This window comes from Podarcis vaucheri (assembly GCF_965113315.1).
Source record: "Podarcis vaucheri genome assembly, chromosome: 18".
NCBI classification, from domain to species: Eukaryota; Metazoa; Chordata; class Lepidosauria; order Squamata; family Lacertidae; genus Podarcis; species Podarcis vaucheri.
Window position 1 is genome coordinate 638,326 of NC_138756.1, and position 25,873 is coordinate 664,198.

The 25,873-nt window shown below is 51.9% G+C and overlaps 1 protein-coding gene and 1 long non-coding RNA gene across 3 annotated transcripts; both read left to right on the forward strand.

Moving 5' to 3' along the window:
- Nucleotides 1-198: 198 nt before the first annotated feature.
- Nucleotides 199-12,929, forward strand: DIRAS1 (DIRAS family GTPase 1). Of its 2 annotated transcripts, none has more exons than XM_082207020.1 (2): nt 199-321; nt 10,551-12,929. In XM_082207020.1, the coding sequence occupies exon 2, from the start codon at nt 10,562-10,564 to the stop codon at nt 11,156-11,158; it is 597 nt and encodes a 198-aa protein (XP_082063146.1). In that variant the 5' UTR covers nt 199-321; nt 10,551-10,561; the 3' UTR covers nt 11,159-12,929. The 2 variants fall into 2 exon arrangements, with proteins under 2 accessions (XP_082063146.1, XP_082063147.1); XM_082207021.1 differs by having other exon boundaries at nt 202-317.
- Nucleotides 12,930-15,925: 2,996 nt separating this feature from the next.
- On the forward strand, nt 15,926-24,040 carry LOC309523225. Its single transcript, XR_014215285.1, has 2 exons — nt 15,926-18,438; nt 18,982-24,040. It is a non-coding gene; the product is annotated as an uncharacterized lncRNA (long non-coding RNA).
- Nucleotides 24,041-25,873: the final 1,833 nt, after the last annotated feature.

Genomic DNA, 25,873 nt, shown 5'->3' on the forward strand with positions numbered 1-25,873 from the left:
GGCACGCTTGTCCTACCTCGCAGGGCTGTCGTTGCGGGATGCCCCTTCGGAGTCCAATGCGGCGGGAGAGAAACGCAATTAGCTAATGAGCTAACTAGCCATGACAGAGGGAAGAGATGGAAGCCCCGAGGTGGGGCCCTGCGAGGGGCGGGGCGTGAGGCGAGGCCCTCCCCTCCTCCCCTCCCGCCCCATATCGGCGACGTTCACACGTGACGCGCCTCCTCCTCCTCCTCCGCGGCGTCTCCGGATGGCTGCTGGGCGGCCGCGCTGCTGCTGCTGCTGCTGCTGCTGCTCCGGTCCAGGCTGAGCCCCGCCAGGCAGGTAAGGGGGATGCCAAGCGGGGGGCTGGGCTGGGGCCTGGGGTGGCTTTATTTGGGGGAGGTCGGGGCTTCCTCTGGGGTCGCCCTCTCCGCAGCCGCCCGTCCATCTGCAGGCAAGCGACCCCCTCCCCGGGGATGCGTAAAAATATTCCCCCCTCGCGCCCCGGATGCATTTTGGGGGGGCTGCGCGGGATGACGCGAGTGATGCAGGCAAGCCAGCGGGGGGGGGGCTGTTGGAGGAAAAGGGTGGGGAGGGGGCTCGGGCACCTGCATTGCCCCCCATTGAATGTCCTCATTCGGGGGACTCTTGGGGGGGGGAGCAGAAGCAGCCGCAACATCTCCCATTTGGGGGCAGCAGGAAAGGGTCCCCTCCGCGCACTGCAGAAAGGGGGGGACCCCCAAACACAAGGCGCCGCACCCCATAGCCCAGCTGCCTGCCACTGAGGAGGGACAGTCGGGTGGGGGGCAAAGGGGTGGGGGGCAAAGGGGGCGGAAGCTGCAGCAGCTCCCTCTTCCCCCAGTGAGATGCTGCTGCTCCTGCTCCTGGAGGTTCTCTTTGGAGAGACCTGGCCGCATCTGGCTCAACAGCTCTCCCCCTCTCCCCCCCCCAACCGCCCTGGACCTGGAGGCTGCCGGCCAGTGTTGGTTGTGTGGCTTCTCCCCTTGGGGTACCTCCATCTTTCGAGTGGGCAAGAGAAGGACATGGGGTGACCCTTGGAGATACAAACAGCAGCCCCCGCCAGGGCCAGGAGAGGGGCTATCTGAGGCCACAAAGGCAGCTGCTGCCTTATTGCCAAGTGTCCCAGCACGGACTGGCAGCAGCGGCTGTGTGGGTTTTCTGACAGAGAGGTGCTGCTGAAGAACCTCTTCCTAAAGATCAGGTAAGATGCTGGTCCTCATGATTTGGGAAGGAAACCAAGCCCAGCCCCTGCTCTGACTGGCTCAGGGTCACCTGACAGGCACATAGGAGCAGGAGGGCAGGGGGGCAGCAGGCCTCTCCCCCCTCCCACATGCTATCCCAACTGGGACTTGGAGGCAGACTGCTTCTGGGCCTCCACAGACAGCCTTTCTCTCCTCCGTGAACTTGGCTGGTTCTGTTCAAAGAAGGGCACCCTGGGCTGGGTCAGCCTCCTCTTTGCCACAGGCCCCACCCCTAGAGATCCCCCCCATGGCCCTCTCCCTCCCACACCCTCCAATACCAGTTTGTGACTGACAGCCCTTGATAGCTCTACTCCCCCCCCCCCCGCTGCCTCTCCTGCATTACTTTTCCTGATCCCCTTTCACAGCTGCTCAAGCTGGTGGCTGTCATGAAATCTTGTGGCACTGAGTTCCACAGCCCGTGCGAAGAAGTCCTCCTTACAATGCAGGGGGTTGGACTAGACGGCTCTTGGGGGTCCTTTCCAATTCTACAATAGGAGAAAAACCTATTTCTCTATCCGCTTTTCCCACCCACAATTTCACACCCCTCTTGCCCTATCCTCTGTCCCAGAAGCATTTTCCTTGCAGGGAACTATCTGTGGTGCCGGATTATTCACAGGGTCCTCTTGGGAGAGTTTCCCAGCACCCATCCAGATCCTTTGGCCCTCATTTTTCTGCCGCAAAATGCCGCGTTTGCACCCACATTTAACCTTGACTTGACGTCCTCCAGAGGTTTTGCCTGCCAGTCCCAGCAGCCAGAGAAGAAGAAGATGGTGATACAGACACTCTGCTTGAGCTCAGAGGCACTGTTGTTCTCCCAAACAACAATCCCAACAAAGCCAGAAGGAGCAGGGAGGAATTCAGGTGGATAAGAGAAATCGGATCTGCAAGAAGCATTTAAATCGCTCTTGATTTTTTAATCTGGGGGAGGGGAGGGGGACGGCGACTGAATGTTATGTCAACAGGTCCCCACTTGGGGGTTGGGAGAGCGTTAATGAGCACCTGAAGACCCCCTTTCCCCTTCCAGGAGGCCGATCCCTTGGCTGGCCTCCCTCTCTCGCAGCAAAAGCTCTCCCTCGCCCGAGAGCGAAACTCCTGCTCCGTAATTAATAGCTGCTGAACGGGGTCCAAGATCTGGCCCGAAACATTGCAGTGCCTCTGCTTGCGTTGCAGTGCAATCTGCTGCTGCTGCTGCTGGGGTGCCCTGCAAATCTCAGCACCCCTTTTGTTCAGCGGGAAAGTGCATGCCAAGAGTGGCTGGGTAAGCCAGCCAAATGGATGAGGTGGTATCATCATCATCATCATCATCATCATCATCATCATCTTGCTGCACCCCTCAAGAGTTAGTGAGCAGAGGCGGAAAGGCTTGCAGAACTATCTCCGGGACCTTCATTCCAGCTCACTCCTGGAGGGCGCAGTTGGTGCCTGGGCCCCTCAGAGGACCTGTAGACCAGCCCTTGCTTGCGGGAGCCTCCTGTAGAGGAAGGGACAGGATCCGCCACTCGGGTCCTGACTCTGCACAGCTTTTGGGGCAATGCTGAGCAAGACGCCACTTAGCCTGCCCTGGTCACTGCCTAATAATAATAATAATAATAATAAATTTTATTTATATCCCGCCCTCCCCAGCCGAAGCCGGGCTCAGGGCGGCTAACAACAATAAAACAGTATAAAAGTATAGCATAAACAACACTCTAAAATCATTCATTATAAAATTAATTAATTCAGGCCACTGGCAACCATTGGGCCAGAGCTCCGCGAAGATTGCCGAGGGAGGGAGTCAGGCTGTGCCCTGGCCAAAGGCCTGGTGGAACAGCTCTGCCTACATCCCTTAGGCAGGATGAAGAGGACTAGAATATTGCTGATTTTTACAGGAAGGCCCTCCTCTTAGTTGCAGAGCAGATGCTCTGCAGGCAGAAGTTCCCTGCCCCCTCTGAGAGGCTGTCAGCCTGAAACTCTGCAACAGATTTCTTTGGAAGGTGGCAGACTCTCATTCATCTGCCAGACAGGTGCGATGCGATCTCTGCATTGCAAGGGGTTGGGCTGGATGACCCCTGGTAGTCCCTCCTAACTCTGCGATTCTGATTTTCAGAGCTGTTGCTACCCAGCCAAAATTTCTGGGCCGTGTTCCAGGCAGATAGGGAAGGGGTTCAGCCCAAGACCCCTGGCTCCCCCTCTTCCCAAATTCAATCTGGCTGCCTTGCTGGACTGTGGTGATATCACTGCAGGGAAGTCACTGGACTCACACATTCATGCACTGAGAGTGCCCACCTCTCAGGACTGTTGTGCATTTGAGTCCCCCTCAAGGACACATAAGAGGAAGTCCATCTTGACACAGAACAGAGTTAATCTGTGGAACTCCTTCCCACAGGATTGGGCAAATTCATGGTGGAAAATGAGGCTGCTGTGATGATGGTGGTGGTGGCTTTTTCCGGCTGGAACTCTCAGGGGGCGCCATTGCCAGGCTCAGAGGGAGGCATTCATGGAGACATCCAGCACCTCCTTTTCTAGAAAAATAGCACAGATTATTATTAGTTATGAAGTTTGCATGCCATGCTTCACCTGAAGATCACGGGGGGGGGGGGGTGTTCACAACATAAAAATGCAAAATGAGAACACAAAATACATAATAAAACAAAAATGAACCAATAATCCCCCCTCCCACAACACATTTAGAAAGGCATCGGATGTCAATCAGCCAAAGGTCTGGAAGAAGAGGAATGTTTTTGTCTAGTGCCTAAAGATCTATAATGAAGATGCCAATTGAGCCTTGCTGGGGAGAGCGTCCCACAATTGGGGAGCCACTGCAGAAAAGGTCCCGTTCTCTGGAGGCTCATGAAGAAGGGCCTGAAAGAATGATCTTAGGGTCCCAGTCGGTTGATATGGAGAATCATAGAATTGTAGAGTTGAAAGGGATCCCAAGGGTCATCTAGTCTAACCCCCTGCAATGCAGGAATCTGAGCTAAAGCACCCTTGAGGTATTGCGATCCTGAGTCATTTAAGGCTTTATAGGTCAAAAACAGCACTTTGAACTGGGCCTGGAAACTAATTGGCAGCCAGTGCAGTCAGACCAGGATCAGTGTAATATGTTCAAACAGTCTTGTCCCAGTTAGCAACCTGGCTGCTGAATTCTGCACCAGCTGAAGTTTCTGAACCGCCTTCAGAGGGAAGCCCTACGTATAATGCACTGCAGTAGTCTAACCTTGAGGTTGCCAGAGCATAGACAATAGCAGGCTCTCTCTGTCCAGATAGAAGCGTAGCAGGGCCACCAGCCGAAGCTGATGGAAGGCACTGTGGGCCACTGAGGCCACCTGAGCCTCGAGTGACAGCAAAGGATCTAGGAGGACCCCCAAGCTATGAACCTGCTCCTTCAGAGGAAGTGTAACCCCATCCAGAGCAGGCAAACTCCTGCCCATCTAGTCTAGGGAACCCCGCACTAACAGCGCCTCCAGCTTATCTGGATTGAGCTTCAGTGTGTTGGCTCTCATCCGGTCCATTACCAAGGCAAGACACTGGTCCAGCACGTCCATTGCCTCACCTGCAGATGTAAAGAGGAAATAGAGCTGAGTGTCCTCAGCATACTGCTGACAACATACTCCAAACCTCCAGACAACCCCACCCAGCAGTTTCATGTAGATGTTAAACAACGTGGGGGGTAGGATTGAGCCCTGCAAAACCCCACATTGAAGGTTCCACAGAGCTGAAAAGCATTTCCCAAGTAACACCCAAGTAGGACTGGAACCACCACAGAGGAGTCCCACCCACCCCAGACTCAAACAGCCATCCTAGAAGGAGACCCTGGTTGATGGAATCGAAAGCCGCTGAGAGGTTGAGGAGAATTGAGAGGGACACATTTCCCCGTCTATCTCCTGACAAATGTCATCATGCAGGGTGAAACTGGTCTAAACCACAGAGCCTAGGACTTGCTGCTCAGAAGGTTGGCGATTCGAATCCCTGCGGCGGGATGAGCTCCCATTGCTCGGTCCCTGCTGCTGCCAACCAAGCAGTTCGAAAGCACATCAAAGTGCAAGTAGATAAATAGGTACCACTCCGGTGGGAGGGTAAACAGTGTTTCCTTTCACTGCTCTGGTTTCACCAGAAGCAGCTTAGTCCTGCTGGTCACATGACCCAGAAAAACTGTCTGTGGACAAACGTCGACTCCCTCATCCAGTAAAGCAAGATGAGTGCCGCAATCCCAGAGTCGTTTGTGACTGGATTTAAATGTCAGCGGTCCTTGACCTTTAGGGTGACCAAAGCAGTTTCTGTGCCAAAACTGGCCTAAGCCCCAATGGAAATGGATCCAGAAAATCAGTTTCCTCCAAGAGTGCATGGATCTGGTCTGCGATCACCTGCTCTAGAACCCTGTCCAAGAAAGGGAGAGGAGCATCTGGCTGGTAGGTAGTTAGGTTTTCTGAATCCAGGGATGGTTTCTTAAGAAGTGGTTTTACCACGGCCTCCTTCAAGCAGGCAGGGACCATCCCCTCTCCTGAAGAGACCTTGATCACCTCCCTGGCCCAGCCAGCTGTTCCCTCCCTACTGGTTTCTATCAGCCAAGAGGGGCCAGGGGCCAGAGTGCAAGTGGTCACCCTGACTTATCCAAGCTCCTCAGGCCTTGCAAACTGAAACTCGTTCAACACAACAGGCCTAGACTGTGCTCTGGACCCCCATGAGATTCATCTGCTATAACAGCAGTCAAGGTCTTGGTGGAGGCAAGCAATTTTATCCTCAAAATGCTTTGCAACCAAGTCACAGCGAGTTGCCCCTGGCTCTGTCACCTCCTTTGGGCCGCCTGTAAAAGGCCCCGTACAACCTGGAAGAGCTCTCCCAGACGACATGATGAGGATGCCATGAGAGCAGCAAAGTCGGCCGCCTTTGCTGCCTTCACTGCTACTAGGTAGGCTCAGTAAGGAGCCCTTACCAGTGTTTGGTTGTATTCATTCACATCTTTCCTCCCCTTGCGTTCAAGCCGTCTCCCAGCTTGTTTCCTCGCCCTAAGCTCTGGAGTATACCAGGGGACCAAACAGGCTCCACAAAGTAGGAGAGAGCGCTCAGGGGCAATCGTGTCAATAGCCTGAGCCGCTCAGGCGTTCCAGAGGTCGGCCAGGGCTTCGAAAGGAGCACCAGCCATATCAGGCGGAAATGCCCCCCCCCAGCTGTTTGGAATCCCACTGGATCCATCAGCCTCCGAGGGCGGACCTTCCTAATAGGTCCCCTGCCTCTGTGGAGGGGGAAAGGTGCTGACAGCCTAAATTTCACAGGAAAGCCATCTGCAAGTATCTCAGGAGCTGTCCTATGGAAGAGGGAGCAAGCTTGTTTTTTTCCTGCTCTGGAAGGTAGGACTCGAACCCATAGCTTCACATTACAGGAAGGGAGATTCTGACTCAACATCAGGATGAACTCTCTCTTAGGAAGAGCTTTTCTACCATGGAAAGGAGGTTGTGGACTCTCCTTCCTTGGAGGTTTTTAAGCAGAGATTGGATGGCCATCTGTCCTGGAGGCTTCAGCTGAGTTTCCTGCATTGCAGGGGGTTCGGCTGGATGACCCTCAGGGGTCCCTTCCACCTTTATGGTTCTATGATTCCACGAAGTGATCTGGCCATGACGAGGGACTGGCATCAACACCCTCCATTTTCAGATCACCCTGTCTAGTCAAGAGAGCAAGGAGCAGCGTGTGGCCTGACACATGTGTTGGGCTCGGGACATGTTGTCACAGCCCCATGGCAGCCACAGAGTCCTGAGCCCCCCAGAGCTGGTTGCCTCAGCATGGTTGGTCAAGTTTGGGGTCCTCTACACCCCCCTCCAAGACTCTGCCAGCTCAGACAGGGAGACTGGCGGGCGATAAAACAGCACAATCCCAAATCTGTCCAGCCCCAGGAACACCCCCTCTAGATCTCCCCCAAACTGGACACTCTCACACATGGAGAGAATTCCTCTAGGCCATGGCCAATTCCCCTCCCTGACCCCCAGGTCTCGCCAGATGCTGCACACAAGACCCAGGTGGGCACAGTGGGGTGAGACCAATGCCCAAGCCAGAAGGGCCACAGTCAGATCACAAACGAGGGGGTCTTAGTCCAAGCCAACCTGGCATTCAGCAGCCGCAGACAAGAGGGGGGGGCGCTTTGAGTTGGGGGGGTTGGGGCGGGGTAGCTGAGCCCCCAGTTCCCAGAGGTCCCCCAAACAGCGGCAAGCCACTCATGCACCAGGATTGCAAAAGACCAGCTCTGCTCAATTGCTCTTGCTGGTGTGTCCAGGGTGCCATATGGCCGCCCGGCAGCTCTGTCCAGAAATAGCACGGTATGCTGATCCTATTATGGGATGTCCACCTGGGGCAGCCAAGCTGAGTCTGCGCTCGGCCTCCGCCAAGGCCTGATCCTGCAACCAAGGACAGCTGGCATCCGGTGTCCGAGGGCTCAGCTGGGCATGGGGAGAGAAAGCAGCCCAGATTTTGAGAGCGGGAGAGGACAGCTTGCCTTTCGCACAGGCAGGCTCTTGGTCCAGGAAGCCCAGTGATGCCCACACAGGCCAGCAGCAGCTCTCGGGGTTTCAGACTCAAGGAGACGTCCCCCGCCTGGAGACACCACCTGGGAACTGTTTTGGAGGAGGAGCACTCACACCAGGAATCGAACCCAAGCCTCTGCTCGAAGCACCAGAGGAGAAAAAGGAGAGAGTGTGGCCTAGTAGGAAGGGTAGGGCCAGAATGATGAGGGTCATCTAGTCCAAGGCAGGAATATGCAGCTGCCTCATATGGGGATCAAACCCGCAACCTTGGCATTATCAGCACCATGCTGTAATCAACTGAACTATCCAGGCTGGTGGAGGGCACTGGTTAGCCTAGACGGGTTTTGCACCCGTGCCCCTACAATAGCCGTGCAGGCGTGGCAGACAGGAGTGCTGGTTGGGAGCTGCTTGCGCCAGGTTTTTATAGAATCGTAGCGTTTGAAGGGATCCCCAGGGTCATCTAGTTCAACCCCCTGCAGTAATCATTAGCCCAACATGGGACTTGAACCCACAACTTCGTGATGAAGAGTCTCATGCTCTACGGACTGAGCTATCCATTTTGACCCTGCCAGAGATCTGTGGATGACGGGTGGTATACGCATAATAATGGTCATGATAACAGCAACATTATTATTATTATTATTAGGGTAAATGGACCCCTGACCATTAGGTCCAGTCGTGGCCGACTCTGGGGTTGCGGCGCTCATCTCGCTTTACTGGCCGAGGGAGCCGGCGTACAGCTTCTGGGTCATGTGGCCAGCATGACTAAGCCGCTTCTGCACGGAAACGCCGCACGGAAACGCCGTTAACCTTCCCGCCGGAGTGGTACCTACTTGCACTTTGACGTGCTTTCGAACTGCTAGGTTGGCAGGAGCAGGGACCGAGCAACGGGAGCTCATCCTGTCACGAGGATTTGAACCACTGACCTTCTGATCAGCAAGTCCTAGGCTCTGTGGTTTAACCCACATTGCCACCCGCATCCCTCCTCCCCCTCCTCCTTATTATTATTATTATTATTATTATTATTATTATTATTATTATTACCATTACTAAACCCGCCAGTGCCTGGGCAGGGAGATGTGTTTCTGGCATTTGACTCCCTTTGCAAAAAAGCCTGTCCTTCCCAAAGAGTCTCTGCCAACTGCTTTTTTACAATCCCACTGAACCTCCCACGTTTGAGGATCCATTTCCCCTTTACATTTCCCCTTCTTTTCTCCACCATCCACCCATTTCCTTGACAGGAACTAGAGAGGACAAGGCTTTTGGCAGCTGCTATGCTCTGCCCTCTGCCGTCGGAGGCAGGATATGGCTCTCGTACCCGGATCCTGCTTTTGGGTTTCTCCTGCTATGAGAAGAGGGGGCTGGTCCCTTTGGCCCGGTCCGGGTGACGGACCCTCCCCTGCGGAGATGTGCTGTGGCAGCAGAGCCTCCATGCCCAGCGGCAGTCTATCCCCAAAGCCGGTCGCTGGCAGCTGCAAGTGGGGAGAGAAGTACTGCCGCCCTCAAGTCCCTTGGGAGAGCCCCCAGCTCCAGAGGCAGTCTATCTCAACTTTGAGGCTCGCAGGGGGCATTTGGCCTCTATAGCCCAATCCAGCTGACATCCTCATACCAAGGCTGGGACCTGTGGCATTCTGCAGCTGCATATTCCTGCATTGCAGGGGTTGGGCTAGATGACCCGCAGGGTCCCTTCCAACTCCATGATTCAGGAAGAAGCTTTTTATGACACTCCCTGCCTCCTCCTGTGGCGGTGAGTTCCCCTGCCCACTGTGTCCCCCAGGGTCGGGGGACACCCCCCCACACCCCCATCAGGGCTTCTTGTGCTCTGATAGATGCCTCCAGAGGGCAGAAGCCACCTCTCTCTATCTGCCCCCCCCCAATTCTGCACTGCGGGTTTTCTCCCTGTTGCCAAGACGGCTCCTGCTTTGTGCCGGAATGATGAACCACCCTCCGCTCTTCCCCACCTTCTCCTCCATTGTCAACCCCAGAGAATGACCCAGTTTCTTTTGGGGGGGGCAGAAAAAAATGGGGGGGCAGGAATGAATGGGCAAACAATGAATGGGAAATGCCGTCTCTGTGCCTGCTTCCTGCCCTTTCCTCTTCCCCATTTCAAGAGCAGCAGCTGCCAAGGAGGCGAGTCCCCCCTCTTTTTGCAAACGCCTCCCAGAGATTAGTCAGTGGGGCTTTTGTGGGGAGGTTGGGTTTTTTTCAGGCAGACAAGCTGCTGGCTCTTTCTCTCCCGGCCCCCCTGCAATGGTGCCAGCAGGAGAGGTCTGCTCTGTAGGGCAGGATCCATCCTGGCCAAACCCCTGACTCCATGCAGCTGCCCGTGAGAAATTGCAGTATTCTGTTAGGGGGGATTGCTTCCCCCAAAATGCACCTATTAGGGGATTACACACTTGAAATGCAGAAATGTGATGCATTGGACTTAGATGGGGGGGGGGGCGCGGTGGCTGTGAATTTGCCCGAGAGGAGGGGGCTCTTTCACTTTGACCTGCCTTGAATCTTTGCTGGGGTTGCGGGGGGAGCATATCCTAAGCCTTATTTATCCCATTATTTTATTTATTGCAATTTATATCCCCACTAAAGGGTTGTTTGCATGGTCCTGCCTCCTCCTTGTTTTAATCACTATTCCTGCATCACAAGGGGTCGGACTGGAAGACCCCCAATGATTTTGGCTGCTTTTCCAAGCCTGGCAGGCTCCTGCGCCCCTTGTCCCCCCCCCACGGCCTGGCTAACCCCCCTGCTCTGACTGCTATGCCCTGCTGCCTCTGCTCCTTGAAGCTGACCTTGCCTGCCCTCCTCCTCTCTCCTGGCGCAGGTGCTGCCAAGATGCCTGAGCAGAGTAACGACTACCGGGTGGTGGTGTTTGGCGCGGGGGGCGTGGGCAAGAGCTCTCTGGTGCTGCGCTTCGTGAAGGGCACCTTCCGCGACACGTACATCCCCACCATTGAGGACACGTATCGGCAGGTGATCAGCTGCGACAAGAGCGTGTGCACGCTGCAGATCACCGACACGACGGGCAGCCACCAGTTCCCGGCCATGCAGCGCCTCTCCATCTCCAAGGGCCACGCCTTTGTGCTGGTCTTCTCCATCACGTCGCGCCAGTCGCTGGAGGAGCTGCGCCCCATCTACCAGCAGATTGTGCAGATCAAGGGCAGCGTGGAGAGCATCCCCATCATGCTGGTGGGCAACAAGTGCGACGAGACGCAGCGCGAGGTGCCCACGCAGGAGGGAGAGGCCACCGCCAAGGAGTGGAAGTGCGCCTTCATGGAGACCTCCGCCAAGATGAACTACAATGTCAAGGAGCTCTTCCAGGAGCTCCTCAACCTGGAGAAGAAGCGCAACATGAGTCTCAACATCGACGGCAAGCGCTCCTCCAAGCAGAAGAGGACAGACAAAATCAAGGGCAAGTGCAGCCTGATGTGAGGAGGCCACGCCCACCCACCAAGCCCCACCCCACCCGCCCCTCCGCTTGGCTCCGCCTTCCCTGCTGCTGCTGCTCCTCCTCCTTGGCGGCGTCCTGGCGGTGCTATGGGAACTGTGCCGCGTCCAGGTGCTGCTCTGCGTCTCGGTGGCGCTTGGGGAGCTGGACTATATCCCAGCAGCACTATGGGCACTGCACCACCTCTTCCTAGCACCGTGGGGACTGTGCTACATCCCGGCAGCGCTGTGGGAGCTGCGCTGCATCCTAGTGGTGCTGTGGGCGCTGTAGAGCCTCTTCACAGCACAATCTGCTACGTCTGAGCTGCGCTGTGGGCGCTGCACTGCCTCTCTGCAGGGCTATGGGAGCTGTCCGACATCTTGGCAACAATATGGAACTGTGCTGCCTCCTCGTGGCGCTATGGGCGCTGTAGGGCCTCTCAGCAGCGCAGGGGGAGCCGTCCTACATCTTAGCAGCCCTGCGGACGTGGCACTGCATCTCAGCAGGGCTTGGGGAGCTGTACGACGTCCCGGCAACGCAGCGGGCAGCGGGCAGCCTCTCGACAGCACCATGGGAACTGTGCTATGTCCTGTCAGTGCTATGGGCGCTGCACTGCCTCTCGACAAGGCACTGGGAACTGCAGGACACCTTAGCAGCTACGGGAGCTGCCCCTCCGACCCACTGGCTCCCCACAAGTGGGAGACGAGACTCGCTCCGCTTCCCTGCCCCACCTCCCACTTGTTCCCCTTGAACACAAGGACTTTTCGGGGTGGGGGTCCCCTGGTGCTGCCACTCGGGAGGGCTTCTGCAACCAAGGCGGGGCTGCTGCAGCAAACTGGGGGGCCAGCAGGACCAAGGAGGTTGCCCCCCAGACTCACCCATTTTGAGTCCCGAATCTCCTTGCTGGACTCTGGAGGGGGGCGAAGAAAAGAGAATCTTCTGTGACCTCCCCATCCCGCATTTATTGCCCCCCCCCGCTCACCCTCCAGACTTTGGCCTGCGAAGATGTTGGGGGCAGCCAGGGGGCTGCCATGCTGCTGGGTTTCCTTGCCCTACCTGCTTCGAAGGAAACCCCCGGTGGAGATGACTGCTGCTCCAGGGACGTCGCGAGATGACTGCTGCTCCAGGGACGTCGCGGGTCTCCTTTGTGGGCTTGTGGAGGCCCAGGGGGAGCGTCAAGGCAAGGGGCGCCGCCTGGCCTCTCCTGCAGCCCAGAGCCCAGCAAGGCCACAGAGGAGAAACCGAGGTTTCTGGGGGCACACAGAGCAGCTCCCCCTTCCCCAACGAAGCGCCCTTCTCAACATGCCAAACACTGAACATGGCAAACGTCCCCGTGAACTTTTGAACATGCCATTTATTTTTTATTTTCAGGGTGGGGGGGGGATGAGCTTGATTTTTAAAAGCTGCATAAAACCATAAGGCACAACAGAACATTTCTGCCAGTGAGGTGAGTACGGAGGGGAGTGAGGAAGGGAGAGGGGGCTGGGGTTGGGTTTGAGAAGGGGCAATGGAGGCGCCAGCCCGGCCTTAAGCTGGACTCCCCAAACCTGGTTCTCGCCAGGCGCTTCCTTGCCCGTTCATTTTCTTGCACCTTTTCTCTCTCTCCAAGGAGCTTGCAGGGGGTTGGGCTAGATGACCCCTGGGAGTCCCTTCTGACTTGGCAATTCTGCGATTCCAATCCCCGCAGTGACCCTGCAAGGTGGGCCAGGCTAAGAGGCAGCGAGTGTCCCTCAAGGTCACCCAGCAAGCTTCCTGGCCGAGTGAAAGGGATCTGTTTTATTTCATAGAATCATAGAGTTGGAAGAGACCACAAGGGCCATCGAGTCCAACCCCCTGCCAAGCAGGAAAATTTATTTTCATTTATTCAGTTTATGGACTGCCCTTTATCAAAAGATCCTGGGGCACTCTCCAACATTAAACGCACATTGCAGAGCACCAATAATAAAAATGTAATAAAAAGTCTAATAGCAGACAGCATAGTAATCAAATAATCAGGCAATAACAGAACCTTCCCCAAGCTTTAAAAGGCCATAGATTATTTAATTTGAACCCTAGTCTCTCCCAGGTCCTAGTCTGGTGCTCTAACCATTGCACAATCACTGCCTCTCAGTGTTGTTTTCTTTTTAACTTCAGCGCCTGTCAGTATGGCTGTGTCTCCCCCAGGAGGAGGCGCTTTGGGAAAAGTCTGATCTGCAGCTGGGTTATTATTAGATGATGATAGAATCATAGAATCATAGAATCATAGAGTTGGAAGAGACCACAAGGGCCATCGAGTCCAACCCCCTGCCAAGCAGGAAACACCATCAGAGCACTCCTGACATATGGTTGTCAAGCCTCTGCTTAAAGACCTCCAAAGTAGGAGACTCCACCACACTCCTTGGCAGCAAATTCCACTGTCAAACAGCTCTTACTGTCAGGAAGTTCTTCCGAATGTTTAGGTGGAATCTTCTTTCTTGTAGTTTGGATCCATTGCTCCGTGTCCGCTTCTCTGGAGCAGCAGAAAACAACCTTTCTCCCTCCTCTATGTGACATCCTTTTATATATTTGAACATGGCTATCATATCACCCCTTAACCTCCTCTTCTCCAGGCTAAACATGCCCAGCTCCCTTAGCCGTTCCTCATAAGGCATCGTTTCCAGGCCTTTGACCATTTTGGTTGCCCTCCTCTGGACACGTTCCAGTTTGTCAGTGTCCTTCTTGAATTGTGGTGCCCAGAACTGGACACAGTACTCCAGGTGTGGTCTGACCAGAGCAGAATACAGTGGCACTATTACTTCCCTTGATCTAGATGCTATACTCCTATTGATGCAGCCCAGAATTGCATTGGCTTTTTTAGCTGCCGCGTCACACTGTTGGCTCATGTCAAGTTTGTGGTCAACCAAGACTCCTAGATCCTTTTCACATGTACTGCTCTCAAGCCAGGTGTCACCCATCTTGTATTTGTGCCTCTCATTTTTTTTGCCCAAGTGCAATACTTTACATTTCTCCCTGTTAAAATTCATCTTGTTTGTTTTGGCCCAGTTCTCTAATCTGTCAAGGTCGTTTTGAAGTGTGATCCTGTCCTCTGGGGTGTTAGCCACCCCTCCCAGTTTGGTGTCATCTGCAAATTTGATCAGGATGCCCTTGAGTCCATCATCCAAGTCGTTGATAAAGATGTTGAATAAGACCGGGCCCAAGACAGAACCCTGTGGCACCCCACTAGTCACTCTTCTCCAGGATGAAGAGGAACCATTGATGAGCACCCTTTGGGTTCGGGCAGTCAGCCAGTTACAAATCCACTGAGTGGTAGCATAGTCAAGACCGCATTTTACCAGCTTCTTTACAAGAATATCATGGGGCACCTTGTCAAATGCCTTGCTGAAATCAAGGTAGGCTACATCCACTGCGTTCCCTTCATCTACCAGGCTTGTAATTCTGTCAAAAAACGAGATCAGGTTAGTCTGACATGACTTATTTTTCAGAAATCCATGCTGACTATTGGTGATCACAGCATTCCTTTCTAGGTGCTCACAGACTGTTTGCTTAATGATCTGTTCCAGAATCTTCCCTGGTATTGATGTCAGACTGACTGGGCGGTAATTATTTGGGTCCTCTCTTTTCCCCTTTTTGAAAATAGGGACAACATTTGCCCTCCTCCAGTCTGCCGGGACTTCGCCTGTTCTCCAGGAATTCTCAAAGATGACTGCCAGTGGTTCTGAGATCACATCTGCCAGTTCTTTTAATACTCTTGGATGCAGTTCATCTGGCCCTGGAGACTTGAATACATCTAAACTAGCCAAATATTCTTGTACTATCTCCTTAGTTATTCTGGGCTGTGTTTCCTTTGCTGAATCATTTGCTCCAAATTCTTCAGGTCGGGCATTGTTTTCTTTATCGGAGAAGACTGAGGCAAAGAAGGCATTGAGGAGTTCAGCCCTTTCTGTGTCCCCTGTTTGCATTTCACCATCTTCTCCTCTGAGTGACCCCACTGTTTCTTTGTTCTTCCTTTTGCTACGAACATACCCATAAAAGCCTTTTTTGTTGCTTTTAACCTCTCTAGCAAGCCTGAGTTCATTCTGTGCTTTAGCTTTTCTGACTTTGTGTCTACACGTGCTGGCTATTTGTTTGAATTCCTCTTTGGTGGTTTCCCCCCTTTTCCATTTTTTGTACACATCCTTTTTTAATCTTAATTCAGTTAAAAGTTCTTTAGATAGCCACCCTGGCTTCTTTAGGCACCTTCCACGTTTCCGTCTCATTGGTATTGCCTGTCGTTGTGCTTTTACTATCTCCCTCTTAACAAACTCCCAGCCATCATGAATTCCCTTTCCTTTTAGTATTGCTGTCCATGGGATCTCACCCAGCACTTCCCTAAGTTTTATGAAGTCTGCTTTCTTAAAGTCAAGAAATTGAGTCCTAGTATGCTTGGCTGCTCCTTTCCGCTGTATAGTAAACTTCAGAAGAGCATGATCACTCGCGCCTAATGATCCTTCCACATCTACCCCACTAACCAGGTCATCAACATTGGTTAGGACCAGATCTAAAATGGCTGTTCCTCTTGTTGCTTCTCCCACTTTCTGGACAATGAAGTTGTCTGCAAGGCCAGTGAGGAATCTGTTTGACCTTATGCTCTTGGCTGAGTTTGACGTCCAACAAATATCCGGGTAATTGAAGTCCCCCATTACTACTATCTCCCTTCCTTTTGCATGCTTGGCCATCTGTTCCAGGAAGGCATCATCTATGTCCTCCGTTTGGCTTGGGGATGATGATGATGATGATTATAATTATTAATGATTATAATCATTAATAGTATCCCACCTCACCCACCCCAAATTGGGACTCAAGGCGGCTGATGCCAGTTAAAACAGTGCAGATAAAATCCAGAAACACACAAAATATAACTGATAAGGAGTAATTGAAGCTTTGCTGGAATTAGAGCAGCAGGAAAAAAATACAAGCAGTAAAAACTGCACTGGCCCATTTGAAATCTCTTTCCCCAAGGCCTCTAGGAACAAGGATGTCCACAGCTGCAAAGGAGAAGCAAGGAGGGAGCTAGGCTGGTTTCCCTAGGCAGGGAGTTCCAGAGTTGCCTGCAGGGGCAGATTGAGGGGAGTGCGCGTCAACGGCCCTGCATGCAAGGACAGGCAGGAAGGAGCCAGCTGCTGGTGTCATGTGGGGTGCTGCTGAACATTTAAAAGCCCCCCAATCCACTGCTGTTGCTTAGAAGCAGCCACCACCGAGAAAGCCCTGTCCTGCTTCCCCAACAAGTGATCCTAGGAGGGTGGCAGGAGAGAAGATCTCAAAACCTGGGCAGCTTTGTTTGGGGCAAATATGGCCGTCTAGACAGCATGGACCTCTGCTCTGTAGGGCTTTAGAAGGCCTGGAAACTGATCGCTGGTCGGTGGGGCTATTAATAATACTAATTATTACTATTATTACTATTTATTATTTCTTTGCCACCAATCTGACCGGGCTGCCCCTGCCACTATGGATGACTTCCAACAAATTAAAAACATCCAACACAGCAAAACATCCAACATCAGAACATTTTAAACTTCTGAAAGTACGAGCTAGTCAAGAGTGGAACGGTCTCCCTTCCTGGGAGGTTTTTAAGCAGAGGTTGGACGGCCATCAGTCCTGGAGGCTTTTGCTCAGATTCCTAGATTGCAGGGGTGGACTAGATGTTCCTTGGGGTCCCTTCCAACTGCAATTATGTGATTCTATGACCCTTCCTATACTGGCTTGCATTCAGATGTTGTCTAAAAGTCAGGTGGCCGTTGATGTCCTTGACATCTGACGCAACAAGGGCTTGCTTGCTTGCTCTCTCTAACCAGCCCCAGTCAGCAATCTGGCTGCTTAATAATAATTCATTTATTTTCTTTCTTAGATTAATCCCAAAGATCTCTGGGCAGTTCATGAGATGAAATTGGGGGCAAAGTTCCTCCTGTACAAAGAAGTTGCTTTAGGTAGCTACAGACAAGCTTTGCGTTTTACAGCATTGAGAATTCCTCCGATGGTGCTGCGCCGGCCTTTATTCTAGAGAGCAGGAAATATCAGGAGCGGTCATTGAAAAGCGACTCTTGCGAGGAGGAGATCCTTGGCTTCGGCTCTGATTCAGGGTTCTGCAACTCTGTGCAGACTTTGGAAATGGTTCCCAGGAAATGTGTGGCAGTGTTTTTGTCCCAGAGGCAGTGGCGTGTTGTGGGGGGCGAGGGGGCCGTGGCCCCAGGCACATCAGGCTCCCTTGCTGAGGCTGCGGGGCAGCCGGAGCCGGGACTTTTCCTGGCCCATACTGGTACTTCCCCAGGACCTCCCTCCTGGCGGGTGTCCTTGGGCAAGGGGTGCAAGGGGCAAGCGGAGCAGAGTCGCCCGCTTGCCTGGCACCTGCCGGTGCCCGCCCATGTGTTGCACGTCCGGGGAAGGGCTGCACTTGGCCCCTCGGCCTGCCCTCTTCTGCCTTCTCCCGGGCCCTCGAATTAGCGCCAGCCGCTGCTCCCACCGAGCTGAGAGGGCCAACGCGGCCCCTGGCAGGCGACCTCCGCCAGGTGCAGGAGCCACGGGGCACAGTGAGCCACGTCCACCTGTTGCCTCCTTACGACCCTCACAAGGCGGCCTTGCCCTGGGCGCTGGCAACATGTGCTGTGCCATCAAAGCTACACCCGACTAAGAGAAGCCTGCGAGCGAGATCCTGAAGACGTCTTCCGGAGGGGTCTGGACAGGGATCAGCCCTCAGCAACGTCACCTAGCTAAAATGTGCCTGGGGAGGTTTCGTTCCCGAGCCCTTTTCAAAGGCAGCCCCATGTGGAATGCGTTGCGGTAGTCCAGATGGGGTGCAAGGGAGGCGTGGCCGTCCCCTCAAACACCCTCCCCAGTGCAGACCCTGAGGGGAGCCACCCTCACCAAAATCTTTTTTATATTGGTTTTACATAAAGATTGTACGCAACAAACATGACCATTCCAAAAATAAAAAAGAGGTTCTTTCGAACCTTCAGACCTCCTTCCCTCCCTCCGTGGGTTCCATTTCTAAATTTTATTCCTGTATCTTTTACTGTAATCTATCTATTATATAGATGAACAAGGTATCCAAAGTTCATGTTACTCTACAAGCGTCAATGTGTTTCTGCCAATGATTTCAGCTGTTTACAGTGATCTCTCAAATATGTTAGAATATGTTATTCCAGTCTTTTAAGAATAGTACTTGGTCTTCCTGATTTCTGATCTTTCCCGTCAGTCTTGCCATTTCAGCATGTTCCATCATCTTGGTCTGCCACTCTTCTCTGATCTCCTTCTTTCCATCTCTGGGCTACAGGCATTGTGCTGCTCCAGGGGGGAGGTTACCGTGGGGCGAGGTCCAGGACCTGAGTTGAGGGTTGCCAGACAGTCCTCCTCGGGCAAAGCAGGGTCCACAGCGAGAAGCCGGGCAAGGACAGGAACTCTGGGGGAACCGGACTGGGTGCTGGCCGAAACAGCTCATCAATGACTGGCCTTTATCTTCTCTGAGGCCAGGGGCGGCCCCGGCCCCCAGGAGACCCGCCTCTCCTGGCCTTAAGGCGAGCACTCCTCCTGGGAGAAACCAGCTCCCTTCGCCTCTCTGCCCTGAGCCTCTGCAGTTCAGGAGAGGCTGAAGGGTTACTGGACCCAGGGGGAGACTCACCTGTAGGCACTGAGTCCTCAACCACCTCCGGAGCCAGAGTGGATTCACCTGTTGCCTGCTCCTGAGGATCCGGCACAGGTGCAGGCGCTTCAGAATCAAGGCCCTGCCCCAGTTCAGCCGGCCCTGGAGGCGGGGACTCCTGTGCAGGCTGGGATTCCTCCGGTTCAGCCTCTGAATCGGATTCCCAGGCCATCACAGGCATCCTTGCTGCCGTCGTTGCATACAGAAACAGTCTTTTGTTTTCTTTTGGTAGTTCTGCACCTATAATACCTAGCAAAAACTCTGGCTTTTTTCAGCTCGTTGTATATCATTTCCCAGAAAGCTTTTACCACCCCACATGACCACCACATATGATAAAAAGTACCCTCTTTCCTTTTACATTTCTAGCACACACGTGAACTGGTTCTATACATTTTCGCAATTTTACTGGTTGTCAGATACCAATGGTACATCATTTTTATTTTATTTTAAAAATAATTTTTATTAACAGGCCAATCAAATCACAATAATTCCAAATCACATTAATTCCAAATTACACAGCCAAATTTTAAAATTTTTATTGGGGATACCCATGCTTCGAGTTCCGAAAGGGATCCAAACATCTCTCTTGCTGCTGCTTTAATATACACAGTTCTGTCCAAATAGTATTCACAGTTCTAATCAATCTTCTCTTTGTTGTTTTCCTCATCTTCTTGTTGTTATCATATATTCCTTTCTTTGTGATCTCTGATGGTTTCCACAAGCGGGTTGAAAACAAACATTGTTATATCCTGTGTGGATTTTACACTCATCCAAGAGCCATATCAAAATAGACAGACATCATTTCAACACCTCCGTACAAAACGTTTCCCACAGTCTGTCCTGGTTTCCACAGGCCTGCCGCTCTCCTCAATTTTCTCAGGGGGCCCGGCCAGGCCGATCTCACATTCCAATACAGTAACGGCCATAGTCCTCCTCCCCCTCGGTCCTCCTGCGGGCAGGCCTGCCATAACACTCTCTTTTTATGACTGCGTCACAAAGAACTCCCTTTCCTTTCCCGATGTTTCCACAAGCCATGTCCTTGATTAGTAATCAATTTCCACACAGTTGCCAATCCTCCTGCTTGTGATCACTAATTGTAACGATTCTTTCTTAGGAGGGAGGGTTATTAGATACTCACATAAGACAAAAAAAGAAAAGTCCTCCCCCTTTTCAGTCTCGCTCCGACATACCGATCCTTTGATGAATCTTCTTCTTGATTTATTGTTGAATCCAGCCTGTCGCTCCACATCCCAGAGATCCCTTTAATTAGCAGTCTTTACTCCCGATCTTCACTCGAAGTATATGCATTTGCTTCTTTCTAATTGTTTATTTTGAGCTGCTGCAGCCAGTGCGCGATCAGAGACAGTGTCCAGGAGAGCCAGACCCACACAAGGGCTTTGTGCCTAGTGCCCTCACCCCCTTATTTCGAATCCGGGGGTGATTTATGGCCACAGCAGGCAAGGCAGTGTTCCCCATTCCCTTGGGGCAACAAGGGAGGCTGCATACTCCCATATCAGCCTCTTAATTACCTCGTGTGAGGCGGAGAGATGGTATTGTCAGCCATCTTCCAATGCGCCCCTAGCAGCCCCCCTTTTTTATTTATACAAAATCTCAGCCTTTAAAAAAAATACATAGTTTAGTTTGTTACTTACAAATCATATCCAAGTAATTAATAAAGACAATACCAATCACAAGCTGACATACAAAAATGTGTATCACAACTATATACTGATAAAATTGGATATAGATTTATATGACACACTACATAATATGAAAGCTGATCCTGACAATGCTTTTTTAAATATCATTTTAAAAGTCATTCTTTAGTAATCAGGAATTCCAAGTGTATCCAATACCATCTGAATTGTTTGCAGAGGATCAACAATCTCTTTTATATTACCTTTCCTTAAAACCCATTCTGGTCTCTGCCTTGAAACTATTGTTGTCCGTAGAGGAGTTGCTGGGACAGAGAAATGCCCATTTTTGTGCAGCCAACTTCTGTTTGGCAAGCATTCTTCGTGCATCCATTTGATGTTTCCGTGCTGGGAGTTTAAACAGGCTCTGAAGGCGAGTAGCTACTCGTGAGCTGCCTCGGATCTCAGAAGCTCTTCTTGAGTCCTTTGAAAGAAGAGCAAGCAGGCACCACGTCTTGGTAAAAATGCTTCCGCCTTTCTCTGAAACTTTGTCGGCAGCTCTGTCTCTGTACACCTGAAGTAGGTCCAGTAAAGTATCAACACAATTCTCCACTGTGTAAACGGCTTCAGTTGTCTTTTCATACTTTGACAAATTAAGCAGGACCTGGACAGAATAACGTATGACATCCATGCTAGGGACACTGCGATTACAACTCCGTATCAAAGTAAAAATAGTGGATACTGCTTCATTCTGGACCATACTTTCACAGCAAACGGGTGACAGTCGGGTAACAACCTCCAAGTCTTTTAAAGCTGCCAGAATGTAAGAAAAGTGTTTATATTTGAGAAGCCGATCAATGGCAAGTGCTGTTCTGTACATCATTTTCATGTAATTTTCTTTCAACGAGCAGCAGGCTGTAAACTTCAGATCCTCCTTCCATAACTTTTCCCATGATAAAAACTGTATATTATAACCAAAATCTCTTGCCCAGTGTATCATTATTGATTTAACGTCTTCATCTTTAGTGAGCCTTTCTAAAAGTAATTTATTCATTTTTGAAAGTAATTTCACATTATTTTCCAACAAATCTTTTTCAAACCTTGACATCTCTGTACCAAAACTTTTTTTATCCAGTTTGAAGACATCATTTAATTGATGGTACTGTAACCAATCTGTTAGTAGCTCTCTAATGTCTTCAAACTTTTTCCATTTTAATTGATCTTCCACTTCTGCTAACAGCTCTATTTAGATTGCCCAGTCACCTCACATGTTTAATTTTTTAACAGATATTGCTTCTAACAGAGAGAGCCACCATGGTGTCTTCCGCTCTAATAGATTTTTATACTTCTCCCATACCTCATAAATTGATTTTCTTACCAGGTGGTTCAGGAATCGCTTATGTCCTTTTGTTGTTTTCATACCATAGCTATGCCTGCCCCCCATGCCTGCTATCATGACCTTCTGGGGTGCCCTAGAGAGGGGCGGGGGGAGGACGAGCTCAAGGAATGGCGTGGGCGAGGTGCAGCGCCAGGGTTGTGGGCGAAGGGCTCCTGGGCCTGTTTGGGCTCCTGCCCTGCCTAGGGAACAGCACCCGTTGGCCCTTCTCCCGCCCCTTTTCAGCGGCCCTTCTGTCCCTTTTTTTGAAAGTGCATTTTGAAATATACACATTCCTAGATCTATAACTATATAAATAATTGCAGTAAGAAACGGGTGTTTTCAAAAGGGGTTTGTTGTGGTGTCCAGGGGGATCTATAAATTATTTTTCTGTTTTGTTTTTTAATTATTTACTTGTTTCTGTCCTGTATTTTGTTCTGTGAACCCCCTTGAGATAAGGGCGGTATAGAAATAATAATAATAATAATAATAATAATAATAGGTCTAAGATATCTGTATTTTTAAACAATATCCTCACCAAAATCTTAGTCCTGTGAATTTTAATTGATTGTAGAATTGTAGAGCTGACGGGGACCCCAAGGGTCATCTAGTCCAAGGCAGGAATCTCTTGCCCAACATGGGCTCAAACCCATGGCCCTGAGATGGAGAGTCTTGTGCTCTTACCCACTGAGCTCACTAACCTCTCTCTCTCTGTCTCACTCACACCCAGCAGGAGGAAACCTCTGAATCCCAGTTGCTGGAAACCGCAGGGGGGAGAGCTGCTCTGGTGCTCAGGTCCTGTTTGTAGGTTTCCCCAAAGTGACCATTGTGGCCACAGGCGACTGCCAGGTTGACCTGGCCTGATCCCGCAGGGCTTACGCTCTCCCAGTGCCATCAGTGTCAGTTTCCATTCTTTTAAACAACCACCACCAAGTCTCTAGTCCCTATTGATTTTGGAAATGTCAAGGGAGGATTCTTCACGAGGAGAAGCTGCGCAGTCTGTCAGGTCCTGCTTGGAGGCATCGGCTTGGCCCCCGTGAGGCCATGGGCCCCCCCGTGGCCTGATTCGGCAGCCAGGCTCTTCTGCTATCCTCGTGGAACCTCCATGTCCAGAGGCAGTCTGTCTGGATCCCCAGGTTCGGAGGAGCATTTGGCCGGTGTGAGAAGAGGAAACTAGGCTAGTCAGACCTCCTCTTCCAGTGCTCTTATGTTCTCACCCCCAATGGCCCTGGGTCAAAGCCTGCAGTCTTTGCTGCTGCCCAGGGATGCTGGCTTTTCCGGGGTGGGCCTGGGGGGGGGGAACTGGTGTTTCTGCATTTGCCAAGGGTTCCTGTAGCCAGGCAGCTCCTTCTCTCCTCACTGGCAGAAACAGAAGCAGTGGAGCGACTTTCTCTGCTGCGTTGGCACAATTTATATTGGTTATTTGAAAAGCACCAGGGGTCCGACTCAGCAGCACAATTCCGCGATCCCAGCACAGGGCGTGCAGTGCCCGGTCCCTGCGCTGTACGTGTGCCTGTTTGCCCCTGTGCCGCTGCCAGCCATAGACCTGCACAAGGCCGCCTTCAGAGGCTCCTTTGGGCAGCGGCGGCGCGCTCAGGACCAGCACAAGCCTTGGGGGTCCGGGCAGCTGCTCCGCTTTCTCCCTGGTTGTGGGTCGCTCGGATCCATCATCAAGGGGGTGAATTTTAATTTGAGTTGGATGTTTCGTTGCTTGGAAGCTGGTCTCCTCTGGCTCCCTGTGGTCTCCCCACCCCGTGTGTGTGTGTGTGTGTGTGTGTGTGAATCTGCCCCATCTTCTTTGCTGGCCCAGGAATTGCACAATCCACTCTCTTGTTTGCTGGGCCCAGGACAGCGAAGGGGTTCTCTTCTCCCTCACCCACTGCCTCCTCTCCATCTTTGCCGGCTGGGATGTCTTGTCTTGGATCATGAATGGTGCTTCTTTAAAATTTCGAATGGAGGCAGTCCTTTGCATTGTAAATAAATTGAAAAACAATCCCTCTCACCCCACGTTCCCTCTTGACAATGGCAGCATGACAACATCAGCTACTGTGCATAACTGGCTTTTTCCAGAGAAAAAGGATAGCAAAAAGGGAAAATAAAAGATGACCATATTATAATAATGTAATCCAACAAAACCGATGGTACAATATGTAGCTTTTATCCTAGAAATAGTCTTCCTTGAATGAACGAATAAAAATGCATTTATTGTATCCCATTCCTTCCCCGCTCCCCTCGCCTGGTGGTGTTCTTTGGTCAAGTCGGGACCCTGCAGGGAGGTGAGGGGATCCGATCCTATCCAGGGGTGACGGGGGGGGGGGACTTGCCTGCCCTCCACCCAGCGGCAGCTCCCATTGCCACCATCCCCGGCCATACTGGGAGCAATGGGCAGCCATGGAAAAGGCTTTGGATCATCAGAGAAGGAAATGGAAGCAAAACTGCCGGGATTATAAATGCCATTATACAAATCTATGGGGCAACTGTATTTGCAGTCCTGTGTCACCTCGCCTCAAAAAGGATATGTGTAACTCGCAACTTATGCAAATTTAAGATTTACGCACTCGGAGAACTAAAAAAACAAATGAGTAGTGTTAGAAAAGTTGTGTGCTACCCCACTCTCTGCAAGATCCCAGGGGGTTCTAGGTGCTCACCCAGGGTCTGTGGTCCTTTGGAGAATTGAGAGACGCCAGAGACGGTTGCAGCTTTAAGAAATATGGTTTATTTCCCTATTTACACCTTCTGTCTGCATAGTCCAGATCTTACAGCGTGGTCATTTCAAGAGGGGCTGCCCAAGGTGGATCCCAGTCTTTCTTCCTCCTCCTTCCCAGAACACCTTGCCAAAAAGCTCTCTTACCCTGGCAAACCCCCAGTCTCTGTTCACACCTCAGGGCAAGGGGGGAGGACAGTTTTCTGGACTTGCCAATAGCCTTTAATTGCCCTCTATTGTTTCTTAATGGCCCCAACTTGGCCACCTCCATTTGCAGAGACTCCCCAGAAATTCCTCAGCAGCTTCTCTTCTCCCTTCATCCCCCAAGTAATCAAGATCCTTGCATTTGTTAATTTCTAGGGTTGAGGGCCATGCCACCCCTTAAGCCAGGAAAAGGCCACCCTGGAGGGCATAGGGGTGGAGGTCATTTGTGGGGGCAGAACTGGGCACCTCCGTCTCTCTCCTCACTGCAGCAGCCCGGAGTGATGCTTGGTGTGGGGCAATGTGGGGGCCTAAAAGGGGGGGTTGATCTGCCTGCTTGACACAGACACAGAAGATGAAGGTGGGGGAAATAAAGGTGGTGGAACAGGGCACTTGGGGGCAATGGAAGACCTACATAATGAGAAGTTTTTAATGTTTGACATTTCACTATGTTTTTTGTGTGCTGGATGCCACCCAGAAACGTGGCCTGATGGGTTGTTGTTAGCCCTGAAGCTTGGTCATGGGGCCCCCTTCGCAACCAGCAACCAGGCCTCCTCTTCAATGGGGCTGTCCTACAACAGATCACTCTGTCCTGGCCACCTTTGTGTAATGGACTCCCATACTTTGGGGCTGTTGAAATACATATGTCAGGGTTACTTCCAGATCCTAGCTCACAGAGGATCACGCTAGCCAGCAATCGTTAAATAAAAGTCTTTATTGAGTTACAGTCTCCATTCTCGAGCTGCTGCGTGCAACCCTACGTCTTATGCTTAGATCAGCGAAGCTCCGTCTGAGTCTCCGCCCCTTGCGCACCAACTTAATATCCTAGCCCTGCTCCACCTTTTCCGCCTGACAGTTCTCCTCTGGGTCCCTCTGCCCCCCTGGGTCTCTTCCTTCCGGGATTCTTCTGACGCTGACCCCCCTGACTCTCCTGTCTCCTTGCGCCGGGCTTTAGGACCTGGCTCCCTTTCCGGGCTGCCTACTGCGCCACCTTCCTGTGCATTTGAACTTGGCGCGCGCGCCCAACCTTCCACTTTCCGTCTAACCGTCACTTCGCTCCCCGATGAAGGTGTGGCCACTCCTGACTCGTGCCCTCCCTCCTGTTGCGAGCTGCCAGCGCTTGATCCCTGGCGCTCTTCCTCTTTCCTACTCTCT